Below are 15,502 nucleotides of genomic sequence, written 5' to 3'. Positions count from 1 at the left end.
AACCACAGACATCTGCCGTAGAGGCCCAAGAACAAACCGCACACCTTTGTTGTATCTTTGAACGAACGTCAGACCCTCAGCTGCTGCTGTGCAGAGGGATGACCTAGAAATGCCCTAGAGAGAAGATGCTTCTCCAGAGAGCATTCTATCCATCACTTATTAACTAAATAAGGAACATCTGTGAGTTCTGAGTATGCTAAACCTGCTTTGCTGGCATTCCAGGGTATGGGCATGAAGGTTGACTTTCATCAGCAAACACATACTGGGCATTTAAGTGCCAGATACATACAAAGGGGAGCACACCACAGTCTCAGCTCTCTAGATGCTCAAAATCTAACTGGGCCGATGGAGGCAGGTGGACACAAAGAATGACAGTTCAGTCTGCAGTGGAAACACCGAGGGAGGACTAAGTCACACACAAAATAATAATATAATAACCAGGAATCCCCTAGCAGTCCAGTGGTTAGGATTCCTCACGTTCACTGCCCAGGACGTGGGTTCCATCCCTGTTTGGGGAACTAAGACCCCAAGAGCGGCATGGTGCAACAACAAAAAGCAGTCAATGGCTGTTCTTCAGAGAAGCCTCCTAGGTGAAAGTTTAAAGATACATCCCAGGGTTGCCCCACTGACAGAGGCATTCTTGAGAAAGGGCATTCTGAAGGATGGGCACTCTAGGCTAAGGAAGACTCACAACCTTTGCCTCCAAATGATGACCAGTGTCTGCCTCCCCTCATCTATGGCACCCCTTTACTGATGATCCACAGATCAGGGAGTGCAAGAAGCACGCTGGAGAAAGAAACCAAAGTGTGTGGAAGCGGCAGGGAGTGATAAGAGCATACTGAGACAGTGAGCAGTAGAGGGAAGATGACAGTCTGGCCCTGAATGACAGACTAAGAGGAGGGGCCAAATGAGACCCCAGGCTGAGCAGTCTCCTGCCTCAGCTGGGAGAAGCAGAAGAGCCTGGAAAGCCAGGAGGAAGTCCCTACCTCTTGGGAGTCCCTTAAACAGCAAGAAGATCAAGCAAGGCAATCCTAAGGGGAAATCAATCCTGAATATTCATTGGAAGGACTGATGCTAAAGTTGAAGCTCCAATACTTTGGCCACCTGATGCGAAGGGCCAACTCAATGGAAAAGACCCTGATGCTGGGAAAGACTGAGGGAAAGAAGAGAAGGGGGTGACAGAGGATGAGACGGTTGGATGGTATCACCGACTCAGTGCACATGAATCTGAGCAAACTCCAGGAGATAGTGAAGGTCAGAGAAGCCTGGCGTCTGCAGTCCATGGGGTTGAAAAGAGTCGGACACAACTTAGCGACTGAGCAACAACAACAGATTACCAAAACACAATCCAGCTGTCCCTGGAACAGCACAGACCTAACAGGGGGCAGACTAGCCAGTGTTAGAGAATTTCTCAATTTTGTGGTGGGTGCTGAGCCAATATGAACAATTTATAACCTTGCCAAAGGTTTGGCTTTTATAACCTAAAAGCCAAAAGCATTTCTCCATTCAGAATAAGATGAGAGAAACAGGAAACATCCAGGGTGGACCTCTGTTAAAGTTTTATTTAAAGAGAAGCAAATCTGTTTCCTTTCAGAGAAAGGATTCATGGTTTGAAATCTGCTTGAAGCAGCATCAGAGTTGTCTATGATATTCAAATGGTTGTGTCTTAGAAACGGAAGGAACTATGATGCTCAAATATTCCTAGAAAATTCCCAAGACACTCAAACAGTTATAAACTAGTTATATTAACTAGTCCTGAGTACTGAGGAAAAACCTAGGTTCTCTAATGGGTTTCTCTAGTGCTGGCTTGAAATGCTCTTGAGTAAATCTCTAAAACTAAACCATCTACTCATGAAAGGCGTACATTTGATATTTTTTATGAGAGCTGCCATGACAGTTGAAATCTCAACAAATCACCCACTTTGAAAGTAATTATAATAGTTTCTACGTGCCAGGCACTGTGCTAACCACTTCTCAAGTATGACCTCATCTGATCCCTCTGTAATAGCCCTATGAAAGTCTCTGATCCTTGGAAAAACTTCGTGAACTTAAACGTTTTCCAGAAAGGCCTTCCATCTAAGTCTGACTGAGGCTGAGAATAGCTGAGCATCTTGCCCTGATCACACAGGGATGAGACGGCATGCGCTGGCTTTGTGATGCCCAAGTCCTTGAGCTGCACTCACCCGTGGCCAGGCACTTGCTGGCATCACCCGTCTGTGTGGCCCGGATGCGGTAGGGAGACAATGGGATGTCATCCCCACCGTAGGTGACCCCAATCATATACCGTCCAGTCTTGTCCGGGATGTAAGTGACGGCATATGTGCCATCTTTATTATCGTGGACAATGGCTCTTTTGGGTTTCCCCTCTTGGTCCTGTGGATCACAGAGAAATGCTATTTAGGATGTTGTCATCTAACCATTTAAGAAAAACCTTGACACATTAATTAATGTGGGGAAAGAATTTCTGGTTTAATCCATTTTGGGAGTGGTGGGAAGCAGAGGGTCACAGGTCTTTTAACACTGTGATGGACATGAATAATTTTAGTGACTTTTCTGTCAAAGGAACAGATAGTTCTATCTCCAAATCCACTGAAATGTAGGGAGACAAGGGGGCAGAGGCTCCTGCATGCACACCATCACCTTCACTCCCTCTTCTCTCTTTACTAACGGGACCCTAATTCTTAGCTAGGTGTGCTGTTCCCAGAACATGAGATGCCACTTCCTAGTATCCTTGGCCACAAGGTACAGCCATGACTCGTGACAAACTTCCAGTACACAAGAAGAAGGTGAAAGTCTTAGGAGGGACTTCTAATTGGGCTGCTTAAGAGAGCTGATTGAGTTGGAAGGTCCCTTCTGCCTCTCTTCCTCCTTCTTGCTTGCCAAGTGGGTTGGATGGCCAGCACACCAGCAGCCTCAAGGTTCATGAGGAGAACTCAGGGACAGAAGCCACATGCTAGAACAGAGGAGCAGAGAGGTGGAGCCTACTTCCTTCCTAAGTCACGCAGCACACAGGGACTTTACCTGGCCTCCAAACCTCTCTAACAAGAGAGAACTGTAAATGTGTTTAGCCACTGTTATTTAGGGGTTTACTGTGATATACAGCAGAACTTAGTCCTAACTAATCCAAAGAGCAATTTTAAACATTCAAAAATTTTAAATGTAGGAGCAGTTATACTAGGGAGCAAAATACACGAGATTCACCAAAAAGTGGTGCCTGGAGTTAACCCCCTTAGATTCCTCAGGCGAGCATGTTTGTTCCCTGCACAATTACTGACTCTCCAGTGGGGAAATCTGACAAACATTTTCGTGAGATCGGGAATTGGTTGTTAAAATCTGATTCTTATCCCTGACTGAGAAATGAGATCTTACTAATGCAGTCTGGCTCCAGAAAAATCACTCAAAATTACCGTTATCTGAACAGCAAGCAGGCCTTCCCCAGCATCTCTGGCATCAATGGCAAACTCCACAGGCAGGCTGGCAGGCACACCGTAGGTACTGAGGCCAGGGCCACTGGCGGTCACTTTGCTGGCATCGTATGTGGGAAGGACCTTGACCTTAAAGGGACTTGACAGACACATGCACATCCCAAGTCAGTACAGACACACTTCAGTCCAGCTACATCTGACCTCTCTCACACAAAAAGACTGGGATTGAGTGGCAGGATTTCTACAGCATTTAGGACTCAAGAGCCTTAAATCCAGAGAAATTTACAACCATGTAACCATCATATAGCAAATCAGCTTTCCCTTACTGAATTCCATGGGACACCAACTAATATCCATAATATTTTGGGAAACATGGGGTTAAACACATATAACCCACTTTTGTTTTGCTAACACAATGGTCACCAAAATGGAAAGAAAAAATATTAAAACTGATGCTTTCAATATTATCCTGTCCTCTTATATATTTTAGTGTGTTTTAGATGATTCAAAACCTATTAATCAAGCATTAATAATACTACAAATGTAACTTATGATTTATACATTTCCACAGAGCTAGAGCTTTATGTAAAATATATATATTAGGAGTATAGGTGAAATTTCAAATTTTAAGTATGCTAAAAAAAATTCTTTGTAGACTGTTCTGAGAGATAAAGAACTTATATAACATGCTTTATATTAATATGAACAACATCTCTTGAGAATGCTATTGTCAACCAAATTCTCAATTAGTAAAAAAGTAAAAAAATCTTTGCCCTGATTAGAAAACAAGTTGCACGGTCACCAGAAAGAAGACTTTAATGAACTAATGCACTTCTTAATTTCATCTTTACGTTAAAGGTGGCTGAAAGGAACAAATGTAAGGGAGCACCAAGAGAGAAGGAGACACAAGGCTAGTGTATTTTTAACGCTTGTGTAGGGCATGCAGGTTTTTAGCGATGCTGACTGGATGGATGGATACTTGGATAGATGGATGTGTGGATGGATGGATACATGGATAGACAAATGGATGGGTAGATGGATATATGGATAGATACACAGATGGATACACGGATGGGTGGATGATGGATGGATAGATAGATGGGTACACGGATAGATGAATGGATAGGATAGCTAGATGGATAGATACATGGGTAGATAAACAGATGGGTAGGCCACCAGAGCAGAGCTAATCATGAGACAGGAGGTTTTGAAATTGACTTGGACCCCTTCTCTAAGGGTCAGGAGCTTACCTACGCGGGATCTCTTCGTCCGCGTACTTAACAGAGACCATGTAAGGGCCCTCCTGGGATGGGGTGTAGGTCACTGTGTGTGTGCCATCGCCATTGTCCACCACGTTCACTGGCTCCACCAGGCCTAAAAACAGACGAGAGGACTGATGGAACTGCCTGGCCTGCCCTTCACTCTGCCCTGGGCTGAGTTCAAAAACCATTACATTCATCCCTGAGAGCTATGGGTTTCCACCGATGAGTAACACACAGGCAAGCAGGCCATAATCAGAGGTCTAAGAAATCACAGGAGACAGGATGGCCAATTCATGGTTGCACAAATGCAACCATGAACCTAAGAGACACCTTTAGCTTTTTGTTGGCTCAAGTACACTCAGTCAGACCGAGAGTATAATTAAGGAGACTGCCTGCACTTGTTGCTGGAGGGTGCATGCTGCAGACATGCTATCCTTTCAAGCTGGTTAGGCATGCTTGGGATGTGGCAATTTCAGTCTACAGCCGAAAGAAGGCCAAAGAATCCAGAACTCGGAACCGCAAAAGGTAACCAATGGGCCGGCCAGTCAAGACTTGTATCCACCTTTGAGCAAAAACCACTATGGCGCCAGCATGTTGGGTGTAGCATGCAGGGCAAGTGAGAGTACATTAAATCATAGTCAAGGCATGCATTAGGTTGATAGATTCTAGATCCCAGTTCTAATCAAGAGTCAAGAAATGGTCAACTGAAGGGGAGCCTAATCAAAGCATGCCATACTCATGATGCAGATGAGGCAGGCCCAAGGCAGTTTCAGAGGCAAGGGCAGCAAGAGGCATTCAGGTCCCATACATCAGAGCAGCAGCCAGTGGGAAAATGCAAACCTGTCTCCATAAAGTCACCCTTCCGGTCACGCTTAAAGAACCCTGAAATGGCTTTCAAGGGGCTGCGCCTTGACCAGGAAATCGTCTGATCAGCTAAAATTAAAAGGCTGTTATTTCGGTGTCCTCTGTAATAGAGGTAGATGTCTAAATAGAGCTTTTCACTCTTTCTTTCTTCTTCTTCCTCACTCTCTCTCATGCACACCCCACCCCCAACACACACACGCATGTGCAGAGGTCTTGAAGCTCAGCAAGTCAGTGGAATCAAATTCCAGCCCTATGACTTCATTTCCCCAAAACCACTTCTGCACTGAGCTTCAAAGGGCATAACCTCATGCTGAACCCCATTAAGGAGAAAGTTCCTCTTCAAAGTAGGAAGCCCTTATTCACCACTTCTGTGAAACCAAGAACACATCATTGAGGGAAAATCCAGATAACTCAAGAGATGAGGCAGAGAACAGCACATTTTTATATGCTGGGAGAGGACGTGCGATCACCTACCAAAAAAGGTAAATTTCAACACACATCCGCATTTGTTCCAAAAGGGCCTGCTGGCCACACCCAACCCAAATTGCTTTCCAGGCTGCAAAAGGGGAGGTCAGACTGCCAAGGAAGCCCATTCCCTAAGAGACCTCTCTCTTGGGAGCTGGGACAACGACAAGGCGGTGTGCCACGTGGACTAAGTGTTGGTCCTTTCCAGAAATCTGGAGTGTGATCCTACATGAGCACCAAGGCAGCCTGAAGAGAGTCCCACAAACGCCAAAACATACAGTTCTGATCATTTCATATGAGAGAGCCCAAATAGTGCTTGCTTCATGTCACTACTTCAGAAAAAATATACACATAAAATTTTAACAAGACATTTAGGGTTACATTATTAAAGGAGGGGAAAGATAGGCTGCTAGAAAAATAACAGACCTGCCTGCTTTTTAAGCATGAACTTCCACTGTTTAGCTATAAACAGAGCAATAGAGTAATTTAAGAAATTTAAGTTCATGACTAAACTCATAAGCAAACAGCCTGCTCTGGATCAGGCTGTCCCTGTCCTGGGCAGGAGAGCATTGGCAGGAAGGAAGGGTGTGTACCTACCTCGTGGACCCATGACCCTCACTTCCAGAGGGGCCAGGCCAGCCTTGCTGCTGTCCACTGTGAAGGACTGCAAGACGCGAGCTCGGACACCGGAGCCCAGCCCAGGGCCAACGATCTTGACCTTGCTGGGGTCCACAACATCCTTCACAGGAACCCTGAAGGGGCTGCCTAGAAAAGAGGTCACGGGATTCTAAGTACAACCTCCTTAGTGACTGGAGAGCTTGTGTGCACCCAGAACCGCCCTGCTGCCCCACTTAGGCTCTCACTGTGTCAGCTCCTTCTGCCTTGCTGTGTGCATCCATGTGTACCTACTGTGTGCAGACATGGTGCCAGGTGCTAGGCCCATAGTACTGAACAGCACTCTAAGATTTAGGTAAACCAGTCACTACACCATCACATGTAACACAGACTGCGGCTGTGTACAAGGTGTCAGTAGACTCTGAAGGTAATGAATCTGGGCTTGTGCCACAACTAAGGTCAGCTCAGTTCAGTTGCTCGGGTGTGGGCAAATAAGAGAAATAATTTAAAAAAAAAAAAAAAAAAAAAGACTATTGAACCTTGCAAAAGGCAGGGAGGTTGAGATTTGAGCAAAACACTAAATATAGAAATAAGAGCTGGGCCAGAACCCTTTAGGGATTCCTCTATCAAGGAAGACCAAGAAAGACCTCTCCAGAGGTCAGCCAGAGACAGGAGCTGCAGTGTCCCCAGGACCACACCTCAGGCTGTCAAGTCCATCACCAAGGAGCGACATTCACCTCTTACAGGAGACCTCAGGCTCCTCGAGACACCTGGCAAAGTTAATGATGTTAACTGCCATGTAAGTTGAGGCTTCTCTGCTTTGCACCACACAACATTTGTACTTTATAGAATCAAGGGTGGTAAATAACAAAGACCATACAAAGAACCAAGGCTCTGGCTTCCTCCCACCCCCCCTCCACAATAATAGCCAAGCTTCAGTGGCATCTGGTTTTTCAGCTAAGTGAAGTAAACAGCTGACCCTGGCAAAGGCAAGCACCATGCTCCATGCTGGAAACAAAAAGGAGTTTTATTTTAAATACAGCTGAGGAATTCAATGCAATGGCAATGAACAAACTTTAAAGCCAATCACCAAGTTAGCCTCCCATGGAAGTGGTCTGAACTTAGCAGGAGAGTAGCCAAGAACCAACAAGGTAACTTAAGATCTAGAGTGGTAGCTATCCAGCAATCTATGCCACTCTCCTGCTCTGTGATCCAGGCAGACATGACCAATCAATCACAACAGCCTTTCTTCCTGATGCACTCATTCCAGTCAATCTGGTGGTTGAAACAGTCACCACCAACAGACCACAGCTGGCCCACCAGAGGAAACCAATATGCCACTGTGGGTAAGACAGATACCTTGTTTGTGTCACACCAGAAAAAACCATGCTAATATTTAACCAACCAGAATTCCTAGGAAAATAAATTAGAACCAGGGTGTTGAATGTTTCATGGCAGAAACTCTGCATTCTCTTCACTGTGAAGCCCGACACTAAGACAACCAACCAATGCTTTACTGAATGATTCTGTCTGGGAAAATTCTAGGGTCTAGAAGTTGGCATTTGGTTCTGGGAGGCAACAAAGCCTGAAAAATGTAAATAAAAAAAAAGAGGCACCATCTACATCTGATGAGAAAATTCCAATCGGGACTCTTGCTGTTGTTATGCTCCAACTCGGCCATTTAAATCTAGCTCATGAGTCAGCCACAGGGGCCCAACCTCTCACCTGATTCTGCACGGGGAATTCCAAAGCTGAAGGCATCCAGAAGACCTTCTCAATAAAGTCAAAATAGTTTTGTTGCCATCAAAACCAAGAGATGCTCATCCCCACTGCTGTCTCCCTGTAGGAGTCACCAGGTCATCCCCCTGGTGACAGCCATCCACCCATTCTCAAAGCTCTACTTTCCCATCCCAAGAACTGCACACTTGCAAAGCTCCAAAAGGTCCCCTTGGCTCTGTATTGTCTTGAGCCTGGCTGCCTTTGTAAATACTAGACAAGAAGCTCACAAACGGCAGGAGCTTTGTCTTGTCCGTGGCTGAATTCTCTTTGGCAAGTGATTATAGAAATTAAAAACTCTATATTGAAAGAGCTGTAAGGACAAGTTTGAGGAGAAATGTCATTTTAAATGAATTAAGGCTTCAACAATGGCATCACCGACTCAATGGACATGAGTTTGAGCAAGCTCTGGGGTTGGTGACGGATAGGGAAGCTTGGCATGCTTCAGGCCCTAGGGTTTTGCAAAGAGTCAGGCACAACTGAGCGACTGAATTGAAGGCTTCAACAAACATCTGAGTAGAATGAATTTGAGTTGAATGTCAATATTTCCCAATCAATATGCAAAAGGAGGAGTGATTATGGGTGTGTGTGCATGTTTGTATATGATAACCGGCAAGCAGTCAGGGGACATCCCACCTTCCTGGAAGTCATTCCAGAAATCCAAATGTAGGGCCCTCACCCTGCCCCCTCCTTGCAGTCTCGTCCTGGCTTATGGCCTTCAGAACAAATGACCCACCCAAGGTTTCTCCTGCTCTCACCACACCTGAGACAAGGTGTGCTAAGTTGCTCAGTAGTGTCCAACTCTTTGCAACACTATGGATGGTAGCCCACCAGGTTCCTCTGTCCGTGGGATTCTCCAGGCAAGAATACTGGAGTGGGTTGCTAGGCCCTCTTCCACAGGATCTTCCCGGCCCAGGGACTGAATCTGCATCTCTAATTTCTCCTGCATTGACAGGTGGGTTCTTTACCTCTAGAGTGACCCGAGGTAAGCTGACCAAGAGCAACCCTGGAGTCCACAGTCTTGTGTCCGGCACCATGCGCACTCATCTACCTTCTGGATGGGTGCTGGGTGGCAACCACTTCATTCAATAAACAGAACTAGAATCTATGAAGATTCCTTGGCCGGAGCATGAAAGTTAGAGAGCTCTTCACTATATAAGTCATTTTTTTAAATGTCTGAATCATCTATAGCCGTGGTTCTCAACTACAGGTGACGTTGTCCCCTAGCACAACATGTTATGACACAACAGATGTTATGACAACATCTGGAGACATTTTTGGTTGTCACAATATGAAATACAGAAATACCATGTAATGAACAGGAAATTATTATTAAATTATTCCTATTTTTCACAGTAAGTGTCCATATTACATCATTAAATAGAAATTTACATATAAAAATTTGAGTTTGTGTGGCTTTATTAGCTACCAGGACTGTCAATGGAAGAAAGAAAATAAGATGTGTATAAGATGAGTAAGAACTAACCACAAAATAAACTGGAAATTTTTAACTTTGTGAAGAATCAGCTTTTCTTTAAGATCTAGGTCCTTCAACATGTGAACAACCATGCTGTTCAGTCAAAACTGAATTTTCACAGTCAAAACTCTAAGCCAATGTTTTTTGCCCTATTACTGATCCTCTTGGGAATTGAAATATTCTTGGAAATGCAGCCCGAAGGAAAATTCTCCCTTTGCAGCTACTTTAAATATCAGACATTTTTTCCTACTCAGAGAGATAAGCTAAATCAAACCTGCTTTCATGCAAAACTCAGTTCTCCTTTGGGTTCCCCTCAGAAGGACAGCTTACCAGGAATGTGGGCACCTCCGTATGTGATATTCACGTCGTAATCTCCCGGAGCAAAGGGAACGTACTCTGCACTGCAGCTGCCATCTTTGTTGTCTCTGCAGTTTATCTTTGACTCGGACGGTCCCTCCACAGTTATGCCGAGACCCCCAATTCCTGCCCCTCTGTGAAGTGTGAGAAATAAGGCCAAGTTGTCCTAGTGGTTCATGCCAGTCTGCTTACTGCCAAAATTCATGTAAATCCCTCTATAAACTATCCAACCTAGCCAACTGGACTCAACTTCTGTGATACCTCTCACAGTGTAATATGAATTTCTCAACAGTGTAATACAAATAAAAACAGCTTTAACCCCTCCTTTTCAACGCTTACCCTTCATTTGTTTATCTTATCTAACTGTACTGGCTGGAAATGAAAGGACAATTCAGGTATGTGACTTGTGACCAGTTTTAATAGGAATACTTCTAATATTTCACTTAACTATGACATTGGCTCTACATTTCTGAATTATCAAGTTAATGAGCTTCCATCTAGGCCTGCTTTTCTCAGCAGTTTTATGACCATTATCAACAGCTTTTTGGTACTTTTAAAAGCATACCTGGTCTTCCTCTGTAATAAGTCTCTACAGAGGAAGATGTCTCACAAATCATGAAATAAAAAGCCTCTCAAAAGTTGGGAAATCATAAGTAAGTAAGAACTTACTTACAAAACAGAAAGAGACTCAGAGACTTATAAAACGAACTTATGGTTGCTTGGGGGAAGGGGTAGTTTGGGAAGATCACGTACACACTGCTACATTTAAAATGGAAACCCAACAAGGACCTATTGTATAGCACACGGAACTCTGTTCAGTGTAATATGGAAGCCTGGATAGGAGGAGGTTTGGGAGAGAAGGTTCATATATACGTATGGCTAAGTCCCTTCACTGTTCACGTAAAACTAACACAACATTGTTAATCAGCTATACCCCAAAACAAAGAGAAAATTCAAAAGAAAAAAAGAGTTGGGAAACCATGATACACCTATAAAACGTTTTGAGAGCACTTAAAATACCTAGGGCTACTCTCCTTTTACAGAGTCAACACACAAATCCCAGGCCTTTGCTTACCTGGTAACCACCGTGAAAACGTTGGGCTTGTTGGTGAAAGCCTCCTTCAATCCAGGTCCTTGAGCTTGAACCCGAGAAGGCTGGCAGCCTTCGGTCACGGCCACTTTAAAGGGACTATTTGGGACAGGCACGTCATCGTAGGTTACCTCCACTACGTGAAGGCCTGTTCAACACAACACAAAAAATTTTACTTGCATAAGAGCCACTTGTCTGCAGAAAATAGCACTCTAGCTTTCAAGTCTATGTGCTACTTCAAGCTATTCGGAAAGGACAGGTTAAATAAATAGCAATGCTGCTATGATTTGAGTTTAAAAAATACAAACTCTTTATGCTTTTGTTCACTTGGCAATCACATACCAATCCCATTTCCTAACACACACACAAGGCCTGACCAAGCAAATATCCCTAAGTTTATTTTCAAGACAGTCATCTTAAACACACCATCTTGATATGACAAAATACCCAGTCACTAATCAAAAGACAAAGAAAAGCCATGAAATAGAAAAGCATTCACGAAAAGAAACAGAAAATATCTACACTATAACGTCCAGGGATTATATACACAGGGAATGAGGACATATGCTGCTTATATTTTTTTAATGATTTTATGATTTATCAAAATTTTTAATAATTCCTAATATTAAGAAAGAAACTGGACTTCCCTAGAGGTGCAGTGGATATGAATCTGCATGCTGATGCAGGGGGCTAGGGTTTGATCTCTGGTCTGGGAAGATTCCACATGCCAAGAAGAAATCAAGCCCGTGTGCCACTACTGAGCCCCAGTCTAGAGTCCGTAGGCCACAACTACTGAGCCCGTCTGCTCCAACTACTGAAGGCCACATGCCTCTAGCCCATGCTCCTCAACAATGAAGCCACTGCAATGAGAACAGTAACCCTTGCTCGCCACAGTTAGAGAAAGCCCACGCAAAGAAAGCAACGAAGACCTAGCACAGCAAAAAATTAATAAATTTTAAGAAGAATCATGTTAAGAAATTGCACAAATGAGCAACATGCCATGACATCACCCCATAACCTGCTCAGATGAGTCTGAGGCTAAAGTCAGCCCAACTGTTGTTACACAACAGAGCCAAAACACCAGGCACCAAGCAGGCAGAGGGCTCTGTTGGGGAGGCAGGTTTCCACATTCCCCAGTCACTGTGCCCATACTTCTGCTGAGGCAGGCAAAGCATAGGGGGCTGGACTTAGCGCCAGTCACCGGGAGAGGCGGTCTAGCACAGATCTAAGCAAGAATCACGTTCCAAGAAGACAACTCACCTTTCTCGAAGGGCGTGTATTCCACCTGGTAGGTCCCATCAGCATTGTCTGTGACGAAACACTCCGTGGAGGCTCCGGAGGGGTTGGCAATGTGGGCCTTGATGTGGTCGCCTCCGACCTGCGTCAGGGGCCGTGAGTCCACCGTGAAATCGGTGGTGGCTTCACGAAACACGTCTGTAGAACAATCACACAGGTAAGAAGGTCCCTGGTGGTCCAGTGGCTAAGACTCCGAGCTCCCAATGCAGGGGCCCGGGTTTGATCCCTTGTCAGGGAACTAGATCCCTTGTGGCATAACTAAAGAGCTCACATTCTGCATGCTGCCACTAAGACCCAGCACAGCCATACAAATAAATTTTTAAAAATATTTTTTAAAAAGAATGAATATCTCAGACAGAGGCTGTCTCAGCAGTTCAGTGATTAAGAGTCTAAGCTTCTTATTGTAAAGCAATTATCCTCCAATTAAAAAAAAAAAAAAAGATTTCGAGTTCCCACGGTAGGAGGCTCAGGCTGTATCCTTGGTCAGGGAACTAAGATCCCACATGTGTGGTGTGGCCAAAAAGGAAAAAAAACAGAAAGAATGTAGCTAACACCTCTTATTCGGCAGCAAACCCTAGAGGCATGGTTCTCAGCACTTTATTGTAATTTCAGTGACTGCTAAAACAACCAGTTTCTTTGTCTCAGAATCAGGAATATTAATGCCCCTCCCCCCGACCGTCAATCTCCCTGGCAAAAGATGATTCTTTCAGGGTAGGCTCCCCAAGTAACAACATAACCACCTGCCCACTTCTTGAGAGAAACGTGAGACTCAGGACAGGCCAAAGGGTGAAGACAGCAAGAGCGGTATCAGCCAGCAGCACATTTTAAACCTTTTTCAGATAAGTGCCAAAAATGCAATATGTTCTGTATCCATATTTGAAAGAAAAAAAAATTAAGATCTCTAGCTTTGCCAGAAAGAAAAGAGGCGGGGGAAATCTGCTGACAGTGCCGGGATTCTGAAGAAAGTGGGGCTGGGCATCAGAAACACCACGTGCTCACCCCTCCGCTCTGGTCTCCTCTACCACTCGCTGATGCAGAGACCACAGGTGAGTTTTCTTCTCCCTGGCCTGATCTCTGCAGACATTTGAGTTTGCAGCCCTGACATTCTGAGCTTCAGGGGCATCCCCTATTACTCTGGTGGCCTCCTTCTTTTTTCACGAAACCTACCTTTTCCTTCTATTCCCGGCCCAAAGACTTTGACCCTACTGGTGTCCACGGCGGGCTCCACCTTGACCCTGGTGGGGAAGTGTGGCACCAGCTCCCCGCCGTACTTCATGGTCAGCGTGTACATGCCGGCCGTCAGGGGCACATAGGTCACCGCATAGGTACCATCTTTGTTGTTCTCGATACAGACTTCGGCTTTTGCCCCTGAGTCCGAGACAGCTTCCAGGCCCAGGGTCCCTGGCCCAGCTTCTGAACAGTCCACGCTGAGCAGCCCGGGCTCGCCCACCTTCCCATGCTCGAGGCCCGGGCCAGACGCCACGACTTTGGAGGGGTCAAAAGGCATTTCAATGTCGGCTTTGAAGGGAGAGCCAGGTATGTGGACTTCTTCGAAGAGAATGTTGACGAAGTACTCCCCGGGCTTTGTCGGGAGGTAGGAGACAGAACAGGTCCCATCGCCGTTGTCTGAGCATTCAATTTTGGCCTCGCATGGGCCTTCCACAGTTAGGCCGAGACCTCCAGTTCCAGCTCCTTTGGTGTCGATGGTGAACTCGGCAGGCTTGCCCACAAGACCACCTCTGAGGCCAGGACCATGGGCCTTCACCTGTTTGAACACAGGATAAAAGTCAGACTTGGCTTTATGCTGGTATCAGCCACCGAGCAAGCCTTGCTTTCAACAGCCAAGCCTGCACTCGGCACTCAACTGCCCTTGGATGAAGTGGTCCTTCTCCCTGGGGACTAATGTGTCACACTTGCTCACCCACAGTGCCAAGTTACTGCCATGTTTCCCTTAGTGGACGCTGAAATGGCCAACAAAGGGAGACCTGACTGTGAACTCACTCAGCATGGAAGGGCCCAGCAGAGGCGTGGTCCCATGTCCTGCCAGCCTCGCCTCCAGTGCCGAAGCTGGACACCCAACATCCAGTCCAACAAACGCACTCCAGTTTCCTGGGCTGAGCACTCGCTGAATGCCTTTCGTAGATTTCACTGTGGCTTTGGCTGCCACACCTCCCTCAACAAATTCAACATAATAAAATACTAAACTGTAATGGTGAATACATGTCATTATATGCTTGTCCAAACGCATAGACCACATAACACCAAGAGTGAACCCTAACATGAACTACAGACTTCAGGTGACAACGATGTTAGCATAGATTCATCCACTGTAACAGCTGTAGCACCCTGGGGAGGGTGGTGACCATGTGGAGGTTATCATGTGGGGCGAGGGGAATCTCTGTGCCACCCTCTCAATATTACTATGAACCTAAAATTGCTCTAAAGGATAAAGTCAGATTAAAAAAAAAGAACAACATTTTAAAAAAATGCTTTTAAAAGAGGGAGAGGATGGGGCTTTCATGTGAGATTCAACAAATGAGACACTTTTATAGGATTCATGCCATGCAGAACACTGGAAATACTTTGGAACTTTTGACTCAGGGCCACAAGGAAGACATGATAATGAGAAGAATCTATTTTTCTCTGTATTAGCCAAGTTTCATTATAATAGCTTGTGTAGGATGAGCTCACTGCATGTGCCAGACGCCAGACTGAGGCCTCCACACCCACCATAGGACCTCACCCTGAAGGCCCACTTTGCAGGGAGTACCGTTATAATGCTGATAAATGAAGGACAGGAGTCCCTCACCAAAGGTTCACAGCCAGAGTGAGAGGAGGAGCAGGACTAGGACCCAGCTTCGCATAGGACCCTTCA

At 45.4% G+C, this 15,502-nt stretch overlaps 1 protein-coding gene across 7 annotated transcripts in view; it reads right to left on the bottom strand.

Annotated features, from left to right (window-relative positions):
- FLNB (filamin B) overlaps positions 1-15,502 on the bottom strand; it is a 139,702-nt gene that overhangs the window by 31,524 nt on the left and 92,676 nt on the right. For 4 of the 7 annotated variants that reach the window (XM_027522759.1, XM_027522761.1, XM_027522762.1 and 1 more), the window contains exons 21-29: positions 13,795-14,392; positions 12,592-12,765; positions 11,317-11,479; positions 10,215-10,375; positions 6,614-6,781; positions 5,528-5,620; positions 4,676-4,799; positions 3,408-3,564; positions 2,184-2,373 (exon numbers count right to left, since the gene is read on the bottom strand). In XM_027522759.1, the coding sequence (XP_027378560.1) occupies positions 2,184-2,373; positions 3,408-3,564; positions 4,676-4,799; positions 5,528-5,620; positions 6,614-6,781; positions 10,215-10,375; positions 11,317-11,479; positions 12,592-12,765; positions 13,795-14,392 (1,828 nt within the window). The remainder of the gene's footprint in view (positions 1-2,183; positions 2,374-3,407; positions 3,565-4,675; positions 4,800-5,527; positions 5,621-6,613; positions 6,782-10,214; positions 10,376-11,316; positions 11,480-12,591; positions 12,766-13,794; positions 14,393-15,502) is intronic. The other 3 variants (XM_027522763.1, XM_027522764.1, XM_027522765.1) reach the window with 1 other exon arrangement.

Source organism: Bos indicus x Bos taurus, chromosome 22 (assembly GCF_003369695.1).
Source record: "Bos indicus x Bos taurus breed Angus x Brahman F1 hybrid chromosome 22, Bos_hybrid_MaternalHap_v2.0, whole genome shotgun sequence".
Taxonomy (NCBI): domain Eukaryota; kingdom Metazoa; phylum Chordata; class Mammalia; order Artiodactyla; family Bovidae; genus Bos; species Bos indicus x Bos taurus.
The sequence above is the reverse complement of the archived record's forward strand: the minus strand, read 5'-3'. Positions and strand labels throughout refer to the sequence as shown.